The sequence below is a fragment of the Malaya genurostris genome, chromosome 1 (genome assembly GCF_030247185.1).
Source record: "Malaya genurostris strain Urasoe2022 chromosome 1, Malgen_1.1, whole genome shotgun sequence".
In the NCBI taxonomy this organism is placed as follows: domain Eukaryota; kingdom Metazoa; phylum Arthropoda; class Insecta; order Diptera; family Culicidae; genus Malaya; species Malaya genurostris.
In genome coordinates this window covers 157,966,617-157,994,076 of record NC_080570.1, presented here as the reverse complement: position 1 = coordinate 157,994,076, position 27,460 = coordinate 157,966,617, and the positions used below count along the sequence as shown (strand labels likewise).

Below are 27,460 nucleotides of genomic sequence, written 5' to 3'. Positions count from 1 at the left end.
CGGGAAACGTGCACAGATTTTGCACAGACAGGTTTTTGGCTTGATCACAGATGTTTGAAAAAATGACCTGGCATCTCTGGCTGCCATAGCAGAAGCTAAAAAAAAGTCGAAGTCGAATCGGTCTCGTTACCCGTAAAAAAATAAACCATTGATTTTACATCATAAACAACTGATTCACATTTAGATCTATTGGTTACAATACATTTTATTGTATCTTGACAAGATAGTTTTCATTTCCAACCATTCAATGTATTGTTTCTACGATTCCACAATTGAATTTATTGTACCCGTGGTGTTTCAAACAATATGCAAACTGTACATTGGATTGTTTTCCATGAAAACATGTATGAGAAAATTTTATGATTTGAATTGTTACGATACTTAACAACCTATACATTCTATTGTAAAAAGCATGTTCACAATTAATTGAATAGTGTATAACAATACATTAAAATATTTTTCAATGGTAAAAGCAAAATTGTGGAAGGATTTGTAACAGCAAATCGTATTGTTGTATTGTATGTGAATTCAAGTGATTTTCTACAATATTTTATTTATTTTCTACAATATTATTTTTAATATTTTTTATTATTTTAAGTGATTTGCCACATGATATCATCGGGTATCTGCATATCATTCGATATCAGCGCTAATGCGAAAATACTATATGTATTCATAGTACTGCGGTATATCAAGTGATATCAGCGCTAACTTGAACATATTACAAGGGGGCATGTACTAAGATTGCCAATGGAGCTTAATATTGAGTCTATTTATTTGAATGTGTAAAGAAACATCTTTTTAGGCGAGTTTAGTACATTGTGTTATAGCGTACAACCCTGTTGCAATAACGCTTCGTTATTCGGTAAAGAGGAATGTTTTAAGAAATTTGTGTTTTTAGGCGCAAAGTTTTGGATGTGGAACAGGACGCTATTTTCAACAGAATAATTGATTAATAAATATAATTATTGACTATTGCTGCTTATAAAAATGTCTAGTGAGAGTGGCAGCATATTAATTCCTGTGGAATCACCTGCGGAACAGGAGGTAGTGAGTAAAGTCGTAGAAAATAAACCGTTTTATTAGGTTAGGAGATCGCTAATTGCTTGGGATCCATTATTCAATTCACAGGAGCATCAGAAAATCTCTCGGAAATTACTCAAAGAGGTCCAGAATGTTTCAACGATGAACAAAGAAAATGTAGGCAAATCTTCGAAACTGCAAGCGTTCCTGGTTAAGAAAGAACTAATCAAGAAGACATTACTGTAAGTGACATTCCGATACTTGTTAGCGTTACTGGCTTTTTTTTTAAAATAATTTCAGTGTCGATCCTTTGGATGTGATCGAGCAGAAACGGAAGAAACTGGTTAACTCGCAGTCCTGTCAGACGTCTCCGGACAAGAAAGTAACCGGAGGAAAACCCAAAGTCACCGAGGAAGATCTCACCTCGCTCGAAGGGCCTAGCGAAGCATACTGGCAAATACTTGCCGAGAGACGTCGTCAAGCTTTGGAAGAATCACTGGCGGAGAATTTAGAGCTTCACGAAAAAATAAGCTCCCTCGAGGAAGAACTGAACCTGTCCCGAGAAATGCTGGAGGAAGCTCGCAATCTGGTCGAAGTTCTAACGGAAATGCTGCAGGAAGGTGAAGCGGAAAAGCAGGAAGGCAGTAAAGCTGATCCCAATCAGGTGGACGATAGCGGCGTCGTTCCGGAAGTTACTAGCGAAGAGGAAGATAATCTTTAATATATTATTTGACAAATCTAATATAGTCTAATTGTTTACTGATGGGTTTCTGCCATTATTTTGTGATTAATTTTAAGAAAGTGATTTCATGTTATCAGTGAACAACTTCATAACTGTGGCACATACAATGGTTAAAATTGAATTCAGGGAACACAAATGTATTCTTAATGAAGTTTGAGCAAATCTATTGTTTTTTTCTTGCAAATATAGGAGACTTGCTTTGTAGGTTTCTTAATTGAAACTGAAATAATGCTACGTTTTCAAAATCTGTCATGTACTGCAGTTTAACAAGAAATAGTTTACTGAATACATAAAATTACTATTTCGAATAAGAAATTTACTTACCTTCGTACCGATATACGTGTGAATAAAAAATCAAATGTTTATAATAAAACGAAATATTTATTATTTAACTTTCGAAATATAAAATGTACGAAATAGCATAAATACAGAAATCGACGTATTTCACGCACATTTCAGTCTTTGCAGGCAGAAACGAGCAATTCTTACTTATCCTATTATGCAATCGTATTTATATAATAAACAATACGATAATATATGTGCACCATTTATCAGATCTAGAATAATAAATGCTATTCTTTGGAATGTGAGCTTCATTGGGTGATGAAAGTTCAACTGAAAACATAATATATAAATCCCGATAACAGTCGGTTGATCATCGTACCGTAACGCATGGCGAAGAATTGTCACGACTCACTGATCCAGCTGCTTAGTAGACCTGTAACAGTCATGATAGTATTGTTCTCCTTTCCCATCTCGATAACGGTATATTTTCCCTTTGCAGTATAGGCAAGTGCTGTAGAATTGAGCATGGGCCTGAACCGAGTAGTGCTTGATAACGTCGGCAATTGTTTCTTTGGCAAAACCAGTTCCGCACGATAGGCAGTGGGCTTGTTCCGGTGGGGCAACCCGTTCTAGGAAGCGCTGATTGACTGCGTCGTGTTCCGTTGTGCTGCCATCACGCACAACAGTATTATATCCGTTTTTGGCTGCATTCTCATTCTGGATAGGGAAACTGTTGTTCATCTCGAAATCCTTTGAGAACACGATACGATTGCACAACTCGGTTAATCCATTAAACTTATTTTTGTATTGAGATAAACAACACTATGTCACAAATCGATGCTTGATTAATGAAAACTGAAATGCAAAGGACTGCCGTGAATCGACCCACCTGCGTGTTGGGCCGTCAATCCGAGACAAGAACCTTTTCAGAGAAATATTTGCTAAACAGTTATCGCAGTATCTATCTACTTGAGGAAATCGAAAGCTGGTAAATCCCCGACCCAGCTAAAGGAGGTATTCAATAGAAAATAAATTGCAATCGTAATCGAAGCGCAACTTTTTTCTGAAAATCAATTGCAAAAAGATGGATGATGAGACATTACCGAATTTTACTTAAATAAATTACTTTTGCGTAAAGCCTGTCTTTTTCTTAAATATTGTCCGTATGTGATGAACATATCATATGTACGAATATACTTTTAAATGCTGTTTTACGGTGCCGTAAAAAATAGCCATTGAATTAAGATAAATTTTCCGTTCGATGCAATCATTTTTGATTCAAATTTTATGCTCTCTAAGCTATTATTTTGGTCTCAATAGTTTACTCCTTATTATCAATTCCCGTTACTACGAGGTTATCTGTAAGTTGAAAAATCGATACGTTATTTATCGGTTACCGGAACATGTATAGAAATCTTAGGGACAAATAAATAAATGGAAAAATGGTAAAGAGCGACTGGAACTGGTGGTCGATTTTGAAACAATTTCCACAATTTTGCTTCAAGGGTCAAAAGCATGTTGTTGAATTGGGAAAACTTCAAGGCTTTCTACAGTTTAATCAAACCAATGATATATCAATGTTTTTTTTTTGTTTAAATTAGAATTGTATTTTATATAACTAGTTATATGTATGATTGCTTGCATGCTAATACAATAATAGTTATGGTATCTAATTTATTACTCTTGTTACTATTCATGCTATTCCAGGCTTTTTATCTGGAGGTTGAAAACTGGTCTACAATAAACTGTTAGACTGTTGCTTAGGCAGAAAAATTAAATAAATTTCAACCGTCATAAACACCAACACAAGGAACTAACAAAGTTTTTTTAATGCCATAAAGACGTTCTCTTTTTTTCTCTTGTCATGAGTCCTATCCATTGATTTCCTATGCCTAGAACTAGAACATAATAAGCAAAAAACGTTCGCAAAATTTCATGTGGTTTTAAGCACGTGTGTGTGTGTGTATACTTATGTCTTAACTTATACCGATAGAAGAGCCTTCAGTGCTTAGGAGATTGTGCAATCCATGTCGCCATGTTTGGGTAGAGACTCGAGTTCCGAAGCGACAGCCCGTGCAATGTATGCCATGGTACCATAGGTTCCACTCGGAGCACTATCGTACAGATGTTGGCAAATGTATGCGGCCCCTCCGCAGAGTAGCATTCCGGAAGTGGTGGTCTCACGAATGTCCTTATTCTTTGCACAGCAAAGCATGGCATCTCCATTAACCTGACGTTGATCCTCGAGGAACAGTTGATTGGCCTTGTGAACCAGATGTTCCACGTAGATTATATCACCCAACGAAGGAACGATGTTGTGTTCGGTAACGAGAGTAAGAACCATCAAGGCTTCCACCACTAGCTGACGATATTCCGGCTGGGGAATACTGTTAAGGGCCGTTTCCACTTCCAGTGCGAATTTAAGCTCGTTCGGTGTCATTTCTTGGGTTAAACTTTGCGGTAAGATTCGACCCTCAATAGCCAGTCCCTGACAGCGTTCCAGTACTGTCCAAACCCTCGGATAAAAATCTCTAGGCACTCGATTCAATGCACCATCCAATCGGCGACGTCTCAACCACTGACCCTGCCGATCATCGATCGCAGAAACTTCAACTTCCTCTGCCTCCTTACCCAGACCAATTTGACTTTTCTTACTGACACGACTCGATTTGCAGCTGACGATCGAAATATTTCCTCTGGCAACACTGTTCACTGCAAACTCCTTACCACTGAGAATGTGATGCAGCAAATTCTTCATCTCGAACGGGGACAGATTCAGCAAATGTTCCGAAGCCTGCTCTCCGTCACAGTTCAGTGTACGGGACAATTCTTTAGCCATAACTTGAATAATGAGACCGACACGAAGCCGCAGCATTTCGTGGAACAACTGCGGTTCCGTGCGAATAAACATGGCCAGATAAACCAACAGTTCCTGGGTTAACATAGCAGTACTTTCATCATCGCCATACGCCTCATGGATCAGGGTACGAAGTTCGGCCTCCGGCAACGGTGCAGTAATGGTATACTCACTGTTCGGTGGCATTCCTACTGTCACCTGTAACGAAATCATGTTTTTTTTTTTTCAATTTTTAATATAGCAAGTTTCTTTTTTCGAACGTCTCGAAACCGACCTGCTTCTGACGGACCAGCAAATCCGTGACGGCCTTCGCCAAATCCTCGACGCGTTTTCCCAGCATACCGGCCGTGTGACGCACCAGTCCCCACATCTTCTGCTGGCAAGCCTTCTCGTACAGACCCTTGAGAAGACCACGCACGGTGACGACGCGACCCTCCTCCAGCATGCCTTGAGATTGGGAATCATCATTAGCACCGCCGCCTACGACTTCTGCGTGAGTAGTTTCGGCAAACCAAATACCATGCGAGGCACAGTTTCATCATCAGCGCCACAGCAGCGCAAGCATGTTGCCGTGACAAAGTGCACAAAAGCATGTTGGTTGTTTGTTGTGAGTGTGTGTGTGGAACGTTGTTTATGTGTGAATGTAGAAAATAGTACAGATGCACGAGTTTGATTCGGATGATTCGTTGAGTACAGATGGCAGCACAGTCAAAAAGAAAAACATTCACAGGTGTGCGAGTGTTGATTTTTTGTTGTGTATTTGTGTATGTGATTGTGTGTGTTTGAGTAAATGTGTTCGAAACGAAAAACCATGTTAATGAGAATGCAATAATAGATAGTACTTTTAAACAACTCGGCAAATAATCCGCCACGAACCTTTACAGGCCAAAATTTTGATCGCACGAAGCTCTTTTCCTTACTCGATTTCGACACATCAATAATTGTTGACTGATGTCTTCGGAAGATATTCATGTGTCTCGAACGATTGAGGAAGGAACCATTATTTGATTTAATACAAACAAAACCAATCATACAAGATCATTGCCAAAATTTTCTCACAAGCTAAATGATTGCAAACACCATATTACGAAACACTGATCAAGCGGATCTTTTACCGTTAGCAATGGCAAAATCGTTTTCTGAGAAATACATCACTGATACTTACGGGTGTGAACTAAGTTTCAACTGCAAAGAATAAGGTTTTTGATGGAAACCTACTACAATATGCCAATTCAAGTACGGAACCTCGATGCAATAAACAGGTAAGAAACCTAAATTATTATTAATTATCTTTATCCATCGTTCACGGAAATGAAAAAAAATGGTAGAAGGTTGAAGTGGTTTCTTTAACTAGACGCAATACCCAGTCGGCTCACTGTCAGTTTCAGCTCAATCGTCATTTGAAGCAAAACAACAAGCGTCTGATCGTTACATGCGTCGTAACTATGGCAATGTTTGTTTATGTTCGAAAAAAAAGTTACAGTATGAACGATATTGAGCAATTTTGCTGCATATTAAGTGATTCTTAAAACAAGAAAGTAAAAATTCCTTAGAATTTATTTGGTTTGTTATTCTCATCCCAAGCAGCATTAGAATCAATGGAAGCGACAAATGTAGCAACAATCATGATATATGACTATTCACCATCTGTATTGTATAAATTACTAGACAACAAAGACTACGACTTGACTAAACTATTTGTATTTATGACTTTTCTGGCATGGTCATCCTGACAATGGTAGTCATCTCAAATATAAGAACAAATAATTAAAATCACAATTTCTAGTAAGGTGAAATTGCTCTCAAGCCTTGATATATATGAGGAGCTAAATAGTTATTGCTACCATGTAAATATGTCTACAGTATATTAATGTTACCATAAATAGATACATGGTTTAAAAGAAATTATGAAGTTTGAAAACACTATTCATGTAGTCCATATCAACAGAATTTATATAGTAAGCACATTATCGTATAGTGTTTTTTAACCGACTATGTTTTTCATTTGTGCTGACTATACAAATTGTCAATAAACGGGTGTACTTTGTTATTGTCACATAAAGTTACAATACAGCAGACAATTTCGTAACACATCAGTGATTGATTTGAAAAAAAAATGTATATTGTGACTTATATTGTGCAATTTGGAAGGTCTTGCAGGTGAGTAAATTTTGTAGCCTTACTAGTTTCCGTCGTTGAAATTAAATTTTTCAACAATTTTGCCGGTAACGGCTGTTTTCTAGTGAAATCGACGTCCTGTATAATTTTTATTATTCGTTATCGGTCGCTGTAGAAACAATATCAAGCGATTGATGAAAACGACGAACATCAGCCGATTCCCGGATTCAAATCGCTCGAATCCGACGAAAAAAATAACAATATATGTCAGGTGGGTATTGAGGTTTGCATCTGGACTTGGCTATTAATTTCTTCCATGCTGCCCATTCCTGCTTCAGGAAAAACTTCACCGAACAGAGCCTGGGATCAACAGTTGCAACCAAGCAATGCTGCTCCATGTCTACGTTGATAATCAATATTTCACCAGGCACATCATTATTTGATTTGATGCAAAAATAAAACAGAATTCAATGAAACTATTTTGTTGTTCTTGTTCTAGAATTCAAATTCATAAAACTTTTTAACATTAGCTCATGTTTTGCTGATCTTCAGCATTGTTGAATCAACCACTGCCTTTAGTTTCGAAATAACTAGAAGTGAAATGTCAAAAATACCATGGCTCTGGTTATAGCGAAAACTACAATGTAAATAAAGATTCGGTCATGGTTAGCCTAACCATCTCAATCGTATTAGTTATTCATACAATATACTGTTCAATATTACTATTCTAGAGCCGATATCATTTATAGTAAACATGAACTTGACTATTGTTGAAATCATCTGATTTAATAGTCGGCTGAAAACCACTATACTCGCATGGTCAGGTTGGCCCTCTATATAGTAACTGTTACCATAATATTTTTCTGAGTGTATGTTTGCTTCCTTCTGACTTGTATTGTTTCTATGGCATTTTGCCGGACGACGTAAAGGCATTCTGAGGAGGCTGTTGTTGCCTTGCGAATAGCTCTAGAACGAACTTTGATATTGACTTGGCGAAGAGCTTTTTGAAAGTGAGGGTTCTAGACCGCCGAACAGTATTCGAGCGTTGAACGTACAAGCGAGCAGTAGACATACGTGAAGTGCTTAGCAGATACAGGGTGGCAAGTCGATTGATGATTGGTTTTTCCGGGTTTTCGTGATAAAACTTTCCGGTTTTTAGAATAGATCTGTGTCGCATTTTTTAAATATTCCTTAAATTCAAGCTTCAAACACTTATGAGGAATACTTATACTGTGATATTCTTCAAAATAATGTTCTTCGATTCTTGAAAGAATAACCGAAATCGGTTTGTTTGACCGTCTACTGATAGAAACTATCAATTGGAGAAGATTTGAGGTCAATTTCGAAGCATTTCGCATCACCGGGCTCGCTTCGTTCCTTTTGGAAGTGAAAGTGAAAATTGCAGTTCGATGGGAAAATTATAAACGACGTAATGGCAATGCGGACCAAACGCAATATCGCCATTGTCAAGGATTCAGTCAAGGTACAACAAATTATCATAAGGATATACCACAGATAACAGATATACAGGCTCGAACAAAATTTTTCAAAATCCTGTGCAAATTTCAAATTTGCTGTACGTTGGAAACACTACTGCCACCTACTGGACTATTCGTCGCGATCTGTCAAAACATTCCACTACGTTCCGGAACGATAACAAAATTCTCCTACCTGTTCTAGAAATCTTCCAATTACAACAATTTTAACACTTAACACGCGATTTGCTTAAGTGTTAAAGACAATTCTATTTCCATGTTGCATAAATCACACGAGAACTCAATCGGAATAAAACAAAAATAAACTTGTCATTTTAACCAACAGCAAAACAAAAATCTAGCGTAAAGTGAATGCCACACTCAAAATTGTGGCTCATGTGAAAGCGGCACCCAAATAGTGGTGGCACCTCGTCTCGTGTCGATCGTGGCGACATCTGCAAGTGTTCGCCACGCTGATTGAGTAAATTTTACACACATAGTTCATATGTGAGCCTGTATATCTGTGGATATACTCTGTTTAAATTGTGGTGATTCGTTTGCAAACACGTCTTTTAAATGAACAAAAACCATCAGATGAATTCTCATGCTCTGCTTGTGATGGGAATCATAAATCCAATTATTAACAAAGTTCTATCAGGTAAAAAAAAATAATTTTCATCCAATAAAATCTAATTTAGAATTATTAGACGACAACTTTTTCATATTGGTGAGTCTAATTGAAACCAATATCTCAAACATATATGAACATAACACAAGTATTGTCTCAAGATGATATTACTGAAACAAATTATGATGCAACTAAGGTAAGGAGTGTATCGAAAATTAGCTATCCACATACATTTGTGTTGTACGCATGTATTTGTGATGGTTTTTTATGCTCAGATCACAGCATGCTGTGCGTTTGGCTGTCAGCTTTCATTTGTTTATTTGTTTGTGCGATTGAAATTCTGCGTTTTCAGAATGTCGCGTATTGAAAAGGAAGTGTAAATTAAACTCCTGGACACATGGCTAAGTGAGAAGGGTATTATTATGCGAAAATTGGCGAAGCGGTTTGAAATTCATCATGCCAGTGTTAAAAACATAATTAATAAGTTTGGGGAACATTATTCTTAGGATGAGCTACCAGGAAGAGGCAGAAAACCCGGTTCTTCCAACCCGAAACTGGACCAGAAAGTTGTATCTCTAATCATGAAGAACAAATCAATGTCAATACGTGATTTTGCCAAAACAGCAGGAACGAGTGTCGGAATGGTCCAGTGTATCAAGAGGCGAAATCACCTAAATACCTACAAGAAGCATAAAATCTCGGAACAAAGTGTAAAACAGAAGAAGCAAGATGCAACAAGGGCCCGGAAATTGTATTCGCGTCTTTTGCAGGGTCCGGATGCTTGCGTTTTGATGGACGATGAGACTTATGTAAAGGAGGACTCAAAAACCCTTCCAGGTCCAGAATATTTTACTGTCGTCGTTGAGGAGGATGTAAGCGAGCGATGCGGACAGGTCGATTCAAGTGGAGAAATTCGGTCGAAAGGTACTGGTATGGCAAGCAATATGTTCCTGTGGTTTGAAGTCAACCATTTTTTTACACTACCGGAACTATAAATGCAGAAATCTGTCGATCTAAGTGTCTCCAGAAGAGATTGCTGCCTTCATATAAGAAGCATAGTACACCTCCACTGTTTTTGGCCGGATTTAGCGTCGGCCCACTATGCCAAAACCACTCTCAATTGGCTTGCGGAAAAGGGTATACATTTCGTTGAGAAAAATATCAATCCACCAAATTGGCCTCAGCTTCGATCCATCGAACGTTACTGGGCAATCGTGAAGAGGGGGTCTTCAAGAAGACTGGTAAGGCAGCTGGGAAATTGCAGGAGTTCAAAAAAATTTGGGCTCAAGCGTCAAAAAAATGCGATGCAACATTTGTCCGGAACTTGATGAAGAGCGTTCGATCAAAAGTTCGAAAATTCGTGAAGGAATAACTTCAATTTCATCCGGTTTTTCATTATGCTCAAGTTTAACCTCGTACAATAAAGGATCAATTTTTAGTTTGAATAAAATATCGTTTTCTATCATAATTTGAAAGAAAAATTTGTGGATAGCTTATTTTCGATACACTCCCTAATCAATAGCAAAGGAAAAAACTGAAGGCTCCTGATAATTTTATCAAAAATTTTCCTGATGTTACACATTTTGTTTTAAGGTCATCGTCCAAGTACCATGGGCGCGGGTGGTTTTAGAAATATTCGATGAAAATTTTGAAAAATTAGTCAAAACCAAAAACATACAGACCTTTGAAAAACTTTCTCTTTCTGCAGATCAAAAATGGCTGAAAAATTCGGAGGATTTTCCGAGTGTTATCAATAACAGCTCTGAAAAATTAGTGTTTTTGTGATCTTCCACAATATTATTACACACATTCAAACTGAAACTTTCTTAAGTTCATCGCAAAATTTATTTTATTCTGTGGAAAACTCAGGAACCTCACAAAACGAACGTTATTCCGTTTATAAATTGAATTAGCATCGTTGCGAAATATTCCAAATCGTCAAAATATAACGAAATCGGTTATATAAAACTCATTGATTTTACATGAAAATCGTGGAAAGCTGTTCCAGAAATGTGTTTGAATGTAATTCTTGCAGCTAGAGAAAGATTTATTCAAAAAAAAAATGTCATATCATCCCATTATTTTTCCAAATAATTGTGAAAGATCACAAAAACACTCATTTTTCAGAGCTATTTTTGATAACACTCTGAAAATCTTCCGAATTTTTCAAATTTTCCATCAAAAATTTCCTAAAACTACCTGCACGCATGGTACTTGGACGATGGCCTTAACTCCCCATTATTGTAGCTTTAGATTAGAAAAACAGGGTAGGCAAATATTCCAAATGGTTTGACATGGGAATCTATTATTACTGTAATGCTATATGCTTAAACTTTTGCTCAAAATATAACATCCCTTCTTCAGTGGCGATGCACGCTTTCTTTTAAATTTTACTTGACTTTTGGAAACTTACAGTGAGTTTAATGTGTTTTTATGTATTGAAAATCCGAAAGATTGGAATAATTTTAATTGGAAAACGGTTATTTAGTGAAACACTTAGGTTGGCGGGTTTACCCTTACTTCCCCAGAGCCGTTCGCAGTTCACGCAGTGCTTGATCTGATGTGGAAAAAAATACAACCAGATTTTCTTTGTGCTCTGTTTGCAGTGTGAGTTTCGCTTAAAAAAAAAGGCAATTGCATCAGCATTCAGTTGCTAGTCGTTTGCCTTGGAGCAAAATCCACCGAAAAGTGAACAACGACGGAGATAATTCCTAAAATCGTCCCTTTTAAGGGTTATGAAAGCTCACAAAAATGCAATAAGAAGTATTCAACTGTTAAAAAATTGATACCACACGTGAAAATAATTAGTTTTGCAATGTAAACTTTGTACCAAACGAGCGCAAAAAAAAATTGTGTCGTCACTAACACATTCAATGACGAGTAACGCTCGCACGCAAATCAGGAATAAAAGTATTAATGTAGAAATCGGCTATATGAATTTTCATGAAAACCGGGGAAAGCTTTCCCAAAAATGTGCCTGATTGTAATCCTTGTAGCCCAAATAAGCTTTATTTTATATGTATATCTTGCCATCGCATTACTTTCTGAGATAATTGAGAAAGATCAGAAAAATACATATTTTTTAGAGCTATTTTTGATAAAATTCGGAAAATCCTCCGAATTTTTCCATTTTTCGCCCATGCAGATAGATAAAAGTGTTTTAAATGTCTCGCGTACATGGTACTTGTACGAAGGACTGAATTCCGAAATTCAGTTTCAGAATTCATTTCCAGGATTCAGAGCATGCTGGAACTGAATTCGGAACATAGATTCTGGAGCTAAATTTTGAAACTGAATTCGTGAAAAAATGAAGGTAAGTAGCAGAAGTACTGTTCCATTGCGATATTGCGTAGAGACACCACTACAGAATTCTTCCTAAGTTCCTTGCCTTCATCCATTTGTGTGAACTATGGATAAAGACAATTATTAATGCAGTTATGTTCGAGTCATTTGTCGTTGCTTCGATCAAATCCTAGAGCGTTGAGATATAACTGCTACAACATTTAATTTTAATTAACATCCATCCATAACCGTAGAACCAAGAAGAAAAGAACAATTTACACAATTTGTTCCTTCCTTCTACGACATCACTAACTTTCTTGCGAAACGATTTTGCCACACTTTTAAACAACGATGCCATTTTCAGTTTCATCATGTCACCTGTGTTGAAGTCCAATCCCTGTGTATCCACCAGATGCTGCAGAATATCGCCCTGCTCTTCCAGACTCTCGGTTTCCCGCAGCATCGCGATCAGTTCCTCAACCTCGGTATTCTCGAAATTAGTTTCCGTCGCTGGGCGATGCCTCGGCAATGGTTGAAGTTGAATTTTAGGGGCTACGATAGAAAATAAAACAAAATGTCAGTCTAGTTTGCGGGGTACACAAAGCCTGCTTTGGTTTCCGATCGTCTTACTGGCAGTGGTGGCCGATGTCTGAATGAGTAACTTCTTGGTGTCATCAATCGAAACCCGCTGTTCGCCGAAACGGGTAGGCTGATTCGGCGATGGATCCCGGGACGCCGAAACATTGCCGTCTTGGTTCGGTTCCAGCCACTGGGGTGTGATCGAATGTGACAGACGTCGCTCGGTTACGCTGCCCTCCATGCCAAGTGTTTCCGCTGTGAAAGTGAAATTAAATACAAAAAAATATTGATGCTCAAGCAAAAACCGAACTTACAATCAACATTAATGGATCGTGTCTTTTTGATAGCACCCTTCACGGACATTCGGCGTCGTAAATTTCTCGGTCGCAGTCCGGACGATCGGATCGAAGTGGTTGATGCACGATGGCTAAACGAACGAAGCAGATGTTCATCCAAATAGGACTGGACTGATGGGTTGAGTTCTGAAATTTTTAGAAATATGAAAATAACCAGGAAAGTTAAGAGGCAATGACCAACTGTTCGAAACCTACTATCCGGATAGCCATCCTCTTGGCTGCCGAGGAAGCTCAGATCGGTGATGGCCGATGTATTGATAAAATCTCCTAGGTTGCCCAGAATGACTCGGGTACCGTTGATGTATCCGGATTTCAACTTCTTCATTGTTTGCATCATCGCTAATGGGACTTTATTATTATCTGGGAAGCAGGGTGACAAGTTCAATTAGTTGATTTAGCATGAATCATTTGATTAGGCTAAATTTTTTTAGTAAAGTGAAAGCAGACAACATGATACGAGTAGTGCCAATTAAAAAACAATAACACAAATTATTAATCACAAATTTCACGGATATTATTATACTCTACGCTAAGCTAAAGCTACATGTTAGCATCCGGATTGTGTTTGTTAGATTTTGATCAGATTTCTCAGTTCTCTCATTTTACAAAAGTGTGACAAATTTTAATCATAAAACCTAAATTTTTATATCGATCACATCCACACAATCAGGCCAAAATATGACAGTTGGTTCGATACATTTTTTTTGACATTGATGACGAATGATCGGAAGCGAACCAACCGTCACGGTTATGCCAAAATACTACAGAAGGTTACACCCGTAGCCCACAATTCACAACCACCACCGAATTAGATTAGATCCCAATTTTATTCACAATTCTACTGTTCATTGGAAAGGGACAACTACGGTTAGTTACACATACTTCATGTTAGAAACATCTTTGACCAACCGCTCATCGTCGCTAGCGCCATTATTTCGGCATGGGGAAACTATTCGTCCGGTTTTTTTTCTGTAACTATTACGAGAGGGGAAAATAAGGTTGGAAAGGAAGGCTACTCCAAGTCGTCTTCGTTTTTCATTGTTGGAATTCGCAGTACAGTTTCAACCATTGACCCAAAAACATGAGATTCGATGGAATTAATGAGACCAAATGACACAATCGAGTTCTAAAACATTGGACTAGATTGGTAAAATGAGCATGAGAAATTCGTAATGCCTTCGATTTGTTTCGTGCAATGATGATCACACTAAATATGAAACTATTTATGTCATACCGAGATTTAGTTACACCTCCTAAAAAATAATCCTTCTTCGGATACTTTTCTGTGATTTCATTGCTTCATCGACACTTTTTAAAATTTTTTAACGATTCATGTTGAAAGACGAAAGCAATACAGAAAAATTTAATTTTAATCAGCCCCCGTCCCAATGGAAAAAAATTATCCAACCATTCGAGAGCCCCGAGTCCACTAATAAACAATCATAGACTGAAACATTATTTTTGAACCTAAGAATCACTTAAACAAAACAATGCGCATATCTCACGGTTAATCGAATTTAGATGCATAATTAACTGTGCCAATATTTTGGGGTCATATGACTCTCATCTACAATTTCTTAAAAACTATCAATGCTCAAATTTAATGCTCTCGCTGATTCTCACTCTTGTCTACAGCTTCATCATACCAATCTCGTCTTAATATTGCTGAGAATATGTCCTGTATAAATGACACTTCGAAGTATGCATCTTCCTTGAACTGACTGAGTTGCTGGAAGCTACCCAAAAACGTCACATCAACAAAGCATCCCAGAGCAGTATAATGTCTTTCTAGCTAGAACCTGAAGAATTAGGAAACGCAAAGGGTGTCTGAGGATTTCAGCCACAAACGAATGATATATTTAAAATTAAAATCAATACTGTGTAGGTCCCACCTTCCTAACATTCCTTTACTAACTCTACGGGAGTATGCCGCCCCTTAATTCGGTATCTCTTCTTCTCCCACTAACAACATAAACAACCGGCCACGTTAAGCTAAAGCAAATGAGTACGATAAATTGTTTTTTTTTTCGAAGAATAAAAATTTTTGGGGTTATCTCTAATTTTTTTTAAACACCACAAAAAAGATTTTTGATCCGATTTTATTTCTCTCTCATGTTTCGTTACGTTACCAGGCAACTGGAGCAAAAAACAATGTCGCCGCCATAGAAATCGACTTACATTCACAAAAATAACTTTCACTTCATTTTTATCGCGACAACATATATGTTTTTACACTGGCCTCAGCCCTTAAAGTTTGAAAATTTTTGATCTCAAAAAATCACCTTAGAATTGCCTGTAACGTCGAGATCTCCGAAGTGATACTAAATACAAATAATAATACCCCTAAGTCCCATACAAACGAACCGCCAATGTTTGGTTCACAGCCTGAACAAGTAAGCCTAGCAAATTACTCCCTTTCGTTGCGATAGTTTGAAAATGTGGAAGGAGATCGTTTCTGGCAACGCTTTATGCTAGTTGCTACGGCGCAAGACAAGTTTGTTTGTTTATGTTTTCCGTTGCTGTATTGCAACAAATTCAAAGGTACAAACCAGCTAATCGATGGATGAAGAATTGCGATATATTTGGATGAAGAATTGCGATGGGACTTTATTTCATAAACGGGCCTTGCGTGGAACATGGGTACGATTCGTATACGTACCACGGAAACAGCGATTAGCGATAAAAGTTAAAAGAGAAACAAATGCAAGCTGTGTATGCGTTTTCCCAATAGTCACTCATCTATGCGTGACCCAGACAAATTGATTATAGCCCGAACGGTGGCAGACACAGCAGTTTTTCTTTCACGATGGATAAACTTAATAATTGAATTATTTTCTATTAGTATTATGACGTAAAGGTTCCCCGCATTTAGCAGATGTTGGAAAAATTCCTACTCCTCTGACGGGAGTAATTTGCAATGAGAAAAACGGATGGCTACCATAACGATTCGGTGAACAGTGCCGAGACATTCTAATATATACTACTGAGGAATTTCCGAAAAGCCAAGAAGCAAAAATCCTGAAAAGCCAAGGAGGACAAAAAACAAAATCCGATATGGAATAACCATATCTCATACACAACAACATAGTTCAAGTTTATATTTCACTACAATAAACAGTAACCATGGTGAATTTGTTCTTACCCTTCAGTGTTGCTAGTTTTATAGAAAACTCGTTAAAGTACATTGTCACCCTGACAGTGTACCGCACGATGCAAAATGTGTCCTTGAAAATTTGTCGAAGTATTCCGTATTATAATTTGTATTTGGTGATACTGTCTAATCTGTTTACAGTGCCGAAAGCAACAGTTTATCTAGTGCTCAAAACCTACAAGGAAACCTTGAGCGTGATAAGGAATCTTTTTTTTCTGTGTTTTGGTCAGATTTTGGAAATCCACAACTCTACCAATTTTAAAAAGATTTTCTATATCATTATTGCTATCATTATATCATTATACCCATCAGTGTTGGTGATTGCCGAAAATTTAACAGAAGCTGCTACATTGCTATCTATATTGTATACAACATTTTCAATCTGGTAGAAGATGCTACAAGAACTCGAGTCTCTCAATGCATGAACCGCGAGAGAATTTTTCTACATTCCTTCGCTCCACTTCATACTCTGAGTATTTCACGGCCCTTAAAAAAAAATTAGTCTGATAATGATCGTTGCTGTGTGGAATTTCCCAAGAGAGAATCGCAAGTTGACAATTATCGCAGAAAATCGAGTCGATGATTCAACTTGATGATTCTCATACTAGGTTGCAATATTTCAAAACGATTGTGTGGAGAATTCACAGACATTTTCATAGACACAAATTATACAAAGGTTATAAGCACATAGTTAGAATAAGCGGCAATAGTAAAATGATTCTATCGCAATTATCAACTGCCTGTATAGAATCGGATCGCGAAACGAGAATAAGCGACCGTTTATTGCTTCAGAGAAGATCCCCACAGCAGCGTGCTAACCTTTGATTCTCAGAAATGTCATCGAGAGAAATTCGCTCTCGCACTGGTGTCGATTCTATGTTAAATGAGCCAGGGTTTTGTTGTTGCGATGATTTCCAACTCTCTTTGATGGCACTGATTCAATCGTTGAAGAGTGTCCAGTGAACGTTATTTGATACGATAAAAGCCACCTTTGATACCCATATTGCTAAAGATGCTCTTACGCATCGATTTGAGTAAATAAAACTAAAACTGTACATAATGCCAAAAGTAACAGATTCCTTGAAGTTGTACAACAATTTCACCTATGCCGTTTTTCATTAAAAACACTGGTGGCAGGGATTGCTCTGATTTTGCATGGTGTTTAATTGTCATTTCTGCTCGAAAGTGCAAAAACAGAGCAATCCACGCCACCAGTGTTTTTCAATGAAAAACGCCACTAGTTTGCAACTCATTTTAGTTGATGACCTGGAAAACTCTCTTTCGCTATACCGGACCACGATTTTCAGTTCCAAAAGTACCCCTCATCAGAAGCCAAAACACCAAAATAGAACTTGATTCGATTCCTCACAGATGGGTGAACCGGTCCTCTCAAGCTTATATTCAACTTATATTCAATGCGCGCGGATGGTTTTAGGAAATTTCGATTGAAAATTTGAAAAATTTGCCGAAACCAAAAACATATGGACCTTTGATAATGTTTTATCTACCTGCAGGGTGAAAATGGCTGGAAAATTCGGAGGATTTTCCGAGTCGTCTTATCAAAAATAGCTCTGAGAAATGAGTGTTTTTGTGATCTTTCACAATTATTTGAAAAAAATAATGCGATGATGATTTTTTTTTTCAAATAAACTTTATGCTTTAAGGATTACATACACACATTCTGAAGAAGCTTTTCACACTTTTCATGGAAAATCAACGAATTTCATATAACCGATTTCGTTGTATTTTGAAGATTTGGAAGTACTAAATGAAATACAAATTATTCTGCAACGATGCGGATCTTCTTCAATTCATTGAAAAATTGATCTTATTCTGTGGAAAATTTAGGAAATAGTTTAGTACTTTAAAATCGTCAAAATACAACGGTATCGGTTATATGAAATTCGTTGATTTTCCAAGAAAAGCGTGAAAAGCTTTTCCAAAAATGTATCCGATTGCAATCCTTATAGCCTGCATAAGGTTTTGTTGAAAAAAAATTTCATATCATCGAATTATTTTACCAAATAATTGTGTAAGATCACAAAAACACTCGTTTTTCAGAACTATTTTTGATAGATAAAAGATTTTCAAACGTCTGAATGTTTTTGGTTTCGGCAAATTTTTCAAATTTTCAATCGCAAATTTCCTAAAACCACCCGCGCCATGGCCTTAGAAGGTGTCTGTCCAGGTGACGACAGAAGATTGTAATCAAAGTAGACTATCTACAACTAACCAACGAATACATAATGTATTGCTTAGAAACGCCTAGCAACACAGGTTGTTGATTCAAACGAATTTTCATTGTTTAGTATGTCGTTTTCGCTTGATGCCAAATCTAACCCAGTTTCTACCCCGTTTGTTTGAAGCCAGTTTCGAACGTAGTTTCAATGTCATTGAACTGGAATTCGAATCAGTTTCGAACCTGGTTCTTTTATCGAGTTTCCTCACATCCCACTTTACAAGTGCGAACCCAACATAGAGTCGTGAAAAGTGTTTGTTTGATGAAAACCAGTTTTAATTTTCTCAAGCGAAAACGGGATTACTCAATCCATCCGAGTGTATGTTTCACTCTGCAACAAAAACTGTTCGAAACTAGGCTTTAAACTGTTCCAACTTGCAGGTCTTGTTAGGTGAAGGCTAAACAAACGGATTCCGATTATTCTGGATTTTCGTTTCCAGAACTACCAGAAGAAGCTGGCAAAAACAAGAATGGAACTCATTTCGATTTCTCACAGGTGGTTGAACTGAGTTAATCAAAATCGTGTCGTTTTTATTGAAAATACTCGTGGACTGTTTTGCTCGATTCGTGCAGTCGAGCAATGAAAACAGGTGAACTTAGTAATGACACTTTTAATGATCGTGTAAGGGCCGCTAATGAAAAACGAAATTACATTCAAATGGAAAGTCCTCTGATCCCATTGAAGAATCCAATCAGTGAGATCACCACGAGATAGCGTTATGGTGATTCTTTTGACATATCCCATGTATTTAGAAAAAATTTGGACGAATTTTTCAAGTTACTTGAATTTGATTTAGATTATAAAACATGAATAAATAAACTAGTAATACACCTTTCGATCATAATTTATCAATTATTCTCAAAATCCAACCATAAAAACGAAGAATGTCCCAGATATGAAAACAGTACCACACCTCACTTCTTCGAATTTGATATTTTCTCTTACGATTTCTCCATAAAAAAGTTAATGATCGATTTTTTTTATCAAATTTACACACGTTTTTGTATAAACACTACTCGATTCATAGGAAGAAAAAATAAAAATGCGGCATTTTTTTCGAATCTTCAAGCAAAATCTGAAAATTATTATCATCGCTTAGTTCAAAGCTCGCCACTCAAGCAGCGCAGCGATCGCAGAAGAGTTGGTTGGATTCTTCAATTGACAATCTAACGCTGAACCACAGATAACAAATATACAGGCTCGAACAAAATTTTTCAAAATCCTGTGTAAATTTCAAATTTGCTGTACGTTGGAAACACTACTGCCACCTACCCGACTGTTCGCCGCGATCTTTCAAAACGTTGCACTGCGTTCCAGAACGATAACAAAATCCTCCTGCATGTTATAGAAGAATTCCAACTATAACAATTTTAACACTTATCAAACGAGAATTCGATCGAAATAAAACAAAAATAAACTTGTCATTTTAACCAACAGCAAAACAAAAATCTAGCGTAAAGTGAACGTTACACCCAAAAGTGTGGCTAATGTGAAAGCGGCACCAAAATAGTGGTGGCACCTCGTGTCGATCGTGGTGACATCTGCAAGTGTTCGCCACGCTGATTGAGCAAATTTTACACACAGTTCATATGTGAGCCTGTATATCTGTTATCAGTGACCATACCTTCACTTCTTCGAATTTGATATTTCCTCTTACGATTTCTACATAAAATAGTTACTGAATCATTAATGATCGTTTTATCAAATTCACACACGTTTTTGTATGTTACTACTCTATTCATAAAAAGAAAAAAAGACAAATGCGGCATTTTTTTCGAATCTTTAAGTAAAATCGCTTACTTCAAAGCTCGCCACTCGAGCAGCGCAGCGATCGCAGAAGAGTTGGATGGATTCTTCAAACAATCTAACGCTGAACTAATTACCTAACCCGCCATCTAAGTATTATTGTTCGAACCTTTCTTATGATGATAATTGAATTTTATACAAGCTGCTCTGGGGAACTCATATTATTTTAATTATTTTGTAGAATTTTAGGATGTATTGGCACATTGTCGCAAAGCTGATTTAACGGTAGCGACACCTGCCAATGAAAAATGTAACCAAGAAAAGGAGGATTCTTTCGCAAATTTTCATATCGGCAGTCGTGATATGCAACATTTTTATCGTTTATGCAATAGTACAAATAGATATCGGCAATAAAAGTACACTCGGAGTAGAAGAAAATCGATTTCAAAGTGATTACTACTACTTTTTTTTAGTGTAAACTATGATTAAACATGGAAAATCTTCAGAAATGTGTGAAATTGGGTAAGGTTAGGTTTTTTCGGATCAACATTTTATTAAACAGAAACCTGTGTAATGTTGATTTCTCGAGTACTATTTATTTTGGATACTTTATTTGTTATTTCCAGGCATTTGAAAAATGCTATCAACCCAAGTTTAATGCTCTATTCTGAATAACCGGTCGATTTCGCACAATGAACTAAGACCAACATTACCACCTCAGAGTAAAACCTTTTTCTTCAACTTTTACTAAGATTTTTCAAATGAATTTGTCCGTTTTCATAAGAAATCGTTGAAAAAGTGGAGTAATTAGAAATTTTCCTACCGATTTGACAGCTCTTGCTGAAAGTGTCATCTCTAAACAAGCAGCGCCTCTACATTTCAGTTTTGCGACAATATGCCAATTACGAAAACTGTTCATTTTTAAATGTAAGAAAATTTTCGACGAATTCATTTCAAAATGATAAGAATAACATTTTCTCACATGTTGAAATCGGAACTGAAAAATTTCATTTGTTTTCCTTTGCATTTTGACAGATAAACTTGCAATCATCATCTTCGCACATGTACGCCTCTAGTTGTGAAACTCAACGTTAGACCGCCCATAGATAGCTATGGAATTTATTCTGGATCATACTTCTGGTTCCGGAATTACTGGCCGATGAGCATTGAAAATTTCAACCCGTTATGTAAAGTGACGATGCAAAACACGTAAAAATGTTTCACACTGGAATTGAAACAGTTCCAATTTGTAGGTTTTGTTAGTTTACTGCCAAACGAGGTGATTTCGGCACCGGTTTTCGGTTTGCAGTTTTTTATATGAAAGATTATGAGAATGACTTCACACCTCTAGATGGATCAACCTAGGTTTGTCTTGAAAAACTACGTCGATGTGTTTTTCGGTAGCCATAGCTATAAAGGCACAGAGAACAGACATCCAAGCTAACGTGGTCTTGACAAATTTCCCGTTTTGCAAGATACTCGATCTTGGTCTTGGACTTCATAGTAATCCTTAGGTAGCTGTTTTGGGCTACTTCCTGAAGATGACACGCTGCAATTATCAAATAAAGTGAGGTTAGCAGTGACGGTAAATAAACACACTTTTTCTCGGATTACTAGATCCAACGCCATCTCAAGTGACGGTATCCAAAATGGCAAAAGTCGATTTGATTTGTTTTTATGACAAATTTTAACCTATCGATTACGCGGTTACCCGGACGGAAATCAACCAGGTACTAATAATTGAAACACATTGATATCGTGCGAAAAAGGACGAACTTGACAAACTAGTCGATAAGCAAATACGATAACGCTATGTTTAACCGCTAAAGCAAAAGCACATACAATATAGCAAAAAATGACGACACATAAATTTGGTGTGGATACCATAACATAACATCAATAACTGTTTGCACCAAGACACAACTAAAAAACAGCGATGCGATCCTCAACCCATAGCGCAAAACCGTTCGACAATACAAGAAAGAAGAAAGTAACAAACTCGAAGTATGTTTAATTGATTGATGGATTGATTGATGATGGAATGAGATGCGGTTTCAACTGACATCCCTGCGGCTTATGATTGAGAGATGGTGATGATAATGATGGTAATGACAATTAAAGAAAAAGGGAGCGAAAGTTAACTAAATCGAGTAATAGTTTATACTGATTGGTAAGTATTAGTACTAGTTTTTTAGATAGAGTAGTTACCTATAAGCCAGTGCGTGGCGGTCAGTGTGATCGTCGGACGACCAAGCAGATGATGCCAGCTAATGCTGAGGAACGCGAGAACGTCCATAAAATTGCTGACCAGCAGCGCCGGATCGCGTGACGTGTAGTACTCGTCATAATCGAATATCTACGCACACGAAGCAGCCAGCATACACACACACACACACACACATTTGATGGTAATGCGCGAAACGACGGTACCGCCACCGTGTTTTTTTTTTGTGTGAGATCGAGTGTGTGTGTATGTTCGTACGAATGGAGTCGACGATATTAGCCCGCCAGATAGCGCCGTGATGTGAAATGGTTTTAATTTTGATTTGAGAGGCAGCCAATATAGATCGAAAGCGAGATGAAAATAAAAAAACAAAAAGGAAGAGAAATAGAAAGAGAATGCCAATTAAAGCTGTTCAGGATAAGAACACGGCGCGAGTGGGTCGTCGTCCGACAGGGTTTTTCGGTGAACGACGTCTGGTCTGGTCGCTGAGACAACGAAGAGCGCTGATTGGTGAAAGACGGCTGCCGTAATTCCTAACGCTAGGGTCGGGGAAAAAACATCTACAGCTACTACACCAATGATGCAAAAAAAACGAGTTAAAAAGCAGCACAGTGTTTGTGATGGAAGGCAGGGTAAGGATTTTGAAACTTAGAATGCATCCCGTTTAGGGCGCTTTGTACAGAGTGTACCTCAACATGAAACATTAAACCAATTGTTTGGAAAAGGAGAGGGCTACTAAAACAAAAAAAAATAACATATGTAGGAAGACAAGCGAAGTTCTTTTAATGCGGATTGGTTAAGGACGTTCGCTTATCTTCGCCACACATCTTTTGGGGAAGACGTGGTGCCACTGAAATACGGGAAATATCTACATTTATACACAGCTGGTATGCTATGAGCAACAAAGCGGGAAAAATCTAAACCGACCTAAATGTACGGTCTTCAGCACCAACGTCAGCAACGGGCGACCGAGCAGATTCTGCCAAGCAGATTTCAGAAAATTTATCTCTCCCTTCAGGAGATCGATCATCAGTTCGTTGTCGGAGGCGATGTAGAATCGGTTCACGTCGGAGAACTAGTCGTACAACAAAAATACGGTCAGCAAATGTTTTTCTTTTTTTCAATGCTTCGGTTTCGGCTACTTTTTAGATGCTGGAAACAAAAGAGCGCCGCCTCCTGCACGGGAAAATGGAGCCTGGAACCGGACAACGAATCGGCACTTACCTGAGGCGTGAAGGCAAAGATGCGATCCTTCAGGGAGTACAGCTTACTAGTACTGAGAATACCGACGTCACGGGATTTACGACCGCTCAGACCGAGTTTCTTGTTGCGTCCCAGATAGGTGTAGAGATGACTGAGGACACGAGCCGGCTGAACTTCAATCGGAGCAACGTCGCCAATCGTTTGAACGTGAATGCCATGTTCGGCAAGTTTATCACGGATGTCGTTGTCTTCGGCAAGGATGACGACCTGCACAACCACGTCCGGCTTCTTCTGGGCTCCCAAACGACGATTCAACGGATCCAACTCTCCGACTGCCAGAAAACCCTAAAAGTAAACAGGAAACCAACTTTTTTTTTCTTGACAGCACAAACATTCTCAACCAACCTCTTGAAGAAGTTTGCCCAGAATATACAACGACTGTCCCCAAAGAAACGGACATCGGCCAACGACCATTCGCTCCTGGGATCCGGGATTTTGATATTCGGCTCCAACGACTTCCTGCGGAACGGCGTACAACTCCGGCACTAGGCGCATGCCTTCCTCGGTTTTAACCAGAATTTCCTCTAGCTTCTGTGAGTATTCCACTACGCATTCCTTCTCATTTTGAAATGCCTTGTTCAGAATTAGGTAACAGAAAAACAACGGCCATTCGCTTTCAATCTTCTCGAACATCCGCAGCTCCCAGGGTTCATAGTACAGCCGGGTGACATCCTCGTTCGGAGTTTTATAGCCATCCCGGAGAAATCTCTTGCAACCGTACCGGCCCTGCAGCCGACTAACAATAGCTTCCTGTGTGGATTCAATCAGCTGAGGATCATCGCAGGCAAAAGCCGGAAACCCGATCACCGACAGAAGTCCAGCATCCAGCTCTTTGCTGTTCGATTCTCTCGGAAGCATGGACTGCAGCACGGCTTGACACTTATGGGCCTCATCGGCCAGCACGTGAATCACACTGCCAGAACCACCACGAGCTCCGAACAAATCCAATTCGTTCATGGCCTCCAGTGCGGCCTTGGCCATCCCGATCGAGCTGGCATTCAGCTCTGTTTGACCATGGTTCGATTTATCGCCACGCTCCCAAATGCCATAGTCCGGAATACAGTAGGCAGATTCAATGTAAAATACCAAATTCTGGACAAACGACACTTCGTCCAGTGAAAACACGATCTGCAACCCGGATGCGGTCATCTGGGCCAGTATCAACAGATACAGCGAGATAGCATCGATCTGCAGATGACCCCATTCTTCGTCGCCGACCACGGTTTGACCATTTTTGCTGTTGTATTTGGCATGAAGCGAATCCAACGGGTTCTGTGATATCTTGAACCTTTCGACCTTGTCTTTCTGATTCATCATCGCCATCAGCAACCCACGCATCAACTTCACACAGCACTGCTCCAGTTCGTACGCTTTTGCCCGATCCTCATCCTGATCGGCTATTTTCTTGTACGCCATCGAGAGACCCCAGACAGCCAATATGCAGTAGACGTTGTCTCGCACCTAAAAGCATGTACACAACAATAAAAAGGGGAAATGTTTTAAATTGATATGACCTTCAGTCGAAAAGTTACGAAGAAAGCAGTGCTGCCAAGTGCATTACACCAATTTTACACCCTAGCATTTCCAACAGTAGCTAGCAGTTCGGTGTGCTAACAAATCAAGCATTTTTTCAAGTATCGAACAGACAACAACAACAAAAAAAAAACAGTGCCAATTGAATGCGAATGACGGTGCTTCAACTTGTTTCATATCCACTTAAATCTAGGAACTCTTACAGTTTGTCCCGTAACTCCACTACCCATTTGGCAGCGCTGCACGGATGTAACGAACAAAATTAGGAAACCAAGACCGGCCATTTAACGAATACTACCTCTAAGCTAGGTTTGAACCTTGTTCCCGATACGTACCCAAGCATGCGGATTCGTGGGGCTGGCCGGGAACAGTCCGGTAACTGGCTGCTGGTGGGCCATAATCAAACGATGCACGATCCGCTGGTAGTAATCCAACCGGACCCCGGAATTACTGCGGCTTCTCATCCTGAATCTGATTCTATCTCCCGTATGATAAAACTGCAAATCGAAAGCTAAAATAAAACATATCACCTGCGAATGACTACACTCGACACATGAAAAGTTGATGAAATTTCTACCTAGGCAAAAACTGTTCACAATAGAAACGATCTTTTCGGCTAAATTCCAACTCCGATCGGGACGGATTCGACGCTAGTAGGTTACGGTAATGCGTTGCGCGGCACAGGAAACTGTTTTCGATCGCTTTTAGAACATTTTTCCTAGCAAAATATTCGGTTTTAAAACTATTCTACAGCGCCAAGTTACTTATTCTCAGTGAATGCAAAAAGGCGACAGCAGAATGTCACTTGAATGTCAATTCAATCATCTGCTGCTGACAGTGAAGAAGAAGCAAGCTTAAGGCAAGATGGGCCATCACTGGCCTTAGCCTGTCACGTTAGTGACACAGCAAATAAAAAAAAAGAAGCAAGCTAACGAGATAGGAAAAAATGACACTCTTATGAATGAGCAGTTTGTGTTTTTTTGCCATTTGTTTTGCTCGTAGTTTACCTTCGTTTTCCCATTCGTCACACGAGCGACATTTTGGAAACGTGCGTTTTATTTGTGAGGGATAGGAATGATTCGCTACGTTCAGTCTGGGGTACACAAGAGGTAGATTAAAAATGCACATTTATGGAAAATTCACAAAAATAGACAATTTATTTCCGTTTTTACATTAACTTAACCCAGATTTAATGTATTGAATTGAAAAAGCACAGCCTGAAAAAAAAACGGTTGTACGACTTTCTCCCGAAAACCATTTCCCAGAAAATGAAGCAACGAAGCGTTATCCCCAGAATGTACCGTTCTCCAGAATACCATATTCACGAAGGTACTAATTAGTAGAAAGACATGCAACAGAATGTACCATTCCGCAGAATGCCATCTCCCAGAAGAAGCAAATACCTGGAAACTGTTTCCCCAAAATGGAAAATAATACAGATACAACATAGGAACAGATATTTTATTAGAAAAACATTTACTAGAATCAGACGCAAACCCAAACATAGCTTCTTTAAATTGGGTATCTGTTTCCGCATATAGTATTGTTTACTTCATTATAATTGAAGCAATCTTCGTATATCAAAAAAAGGGGTATTTATTCATCCAATTCAAAATACAAAGTGAAAATTCTATATTCCTGTTTCTATGGTTAGCTATGGTAAGTCCAAGTATTGTCTCAACAAACAGCAAATGTCGTCACTTGCTATGTTAGTGGCTAACGTACCTCCTTCGTTATTTCCAGAATACCAGAAAAGGTTCAAGTCTTGATGGTATCTGTATCATACGTTTCGGTCGGCTTGTACTTGGTTTCTGATTAGTAGTCGACTGAACAATCAGCTGTTTCGTTTCGTTCAGATTGGAACCAGAAGCTCCTAAATCAGGCTGAACTGAATCATTGTCTTTGAATTTGGAAGGATTTTCTTCAGGTTCTTGAGGTACTGGAATCAGGGTAACTTG

General features: G+C 38.4%; 2 protein-coding genes across 5 annotated transcripts; one reads left to right on the top strand and one right to left on the bottom strand.

Annotated features, from left to right (window-relative positions):
- Positions 1 to 847: 847 nt before the first annotated feature.
- LOC131426436 (geminin-like) lies at positions 848 to 1,786 on the top strand. Of its 2 annotated transcripts, none has more exons than XM_058589168.1 (3): positions 848 to 1,050; positions 1,132 to 1,265; positions 1,324 to 1,786. In XM_058589168.1, the coding sequence occupies exons 1-3, from the start codon at positions 991 to 993 to the stop codon at positions 1,742 to 1,744; spliced, it is 615 nt and encodes a 204-aa protein (XP_058445151.1). In that variant the 5' UTR covers positions 848 to 990; the 3' UTR covers positions 1,745 to 1,786. The 2 variants fall into 2 exon arrangements, with proteins under 2 accessions (XP_058445151.1, XP_058445152.1); XM_058589169.1 differs by having other exon boundaries at positions 849 to 1,047.
- Positions 1,787 to 3,658: 1,872 nt separating this feature from the next.
- Positions 3,659 to 26,398, bottom strand: LOC131426435 (probable phosphorylase b kinase regulatory subunit alpha). 3 transcript variants are annotated; one of them, XM_058589166.1, is made up of 11 exons: positions 26,080 to 26,398; positions 25,838 to 26,013; positions 24,315 to 25,430; positions 23,931 to 24,254; positions 22,691 to 22,838; positions 13,541 to 13,705; positions 13,304 to 13,471; positions 13,041 to 13,244; positions 12,789 to 12,962; positions 5,182 to 5,354; positions 3,659 to 5,105 (listed from the first exon to the last, which is right to left on the bottom strand). In XM_058589166.1, the coding sequence occupies exons 2-11, from the start codon at positions 25,964 to 25,966 to the stop codon at positions 4,059 to 4,061; spliced, it is 3,648 nt and encodes a 1,215-aa protein (XP_058445149.1). In that variant the 5' UTR covers positions 25,967 to 26,013; positions 26,080 to 26,398; the 3' UTR covers positions 3,659 to 4,058. The 3 variants fall into 3 exon arrangements, with proteins under 3 accessions (XP_058445149.1, XP_058445148.1, XP_058445147.1); XM_058589165.1 differs by having other exon boundaries at positions 3,660 to 5,105; positions 5,182 to 5,396; positions 26,080 to 26,396; XM_058589164.1 differs by lacking the exon at positions 22,691 to 22,838 and adding an exon at positions 23,634 to 23,781 and having other exon boundaries at positions 3,660 to 5,105; positions 5,182 to 5,396; positions 26,080 to 26,395.
- Positions 26,399 to 27,460: the final 1,062 nt, after the last annotated feature.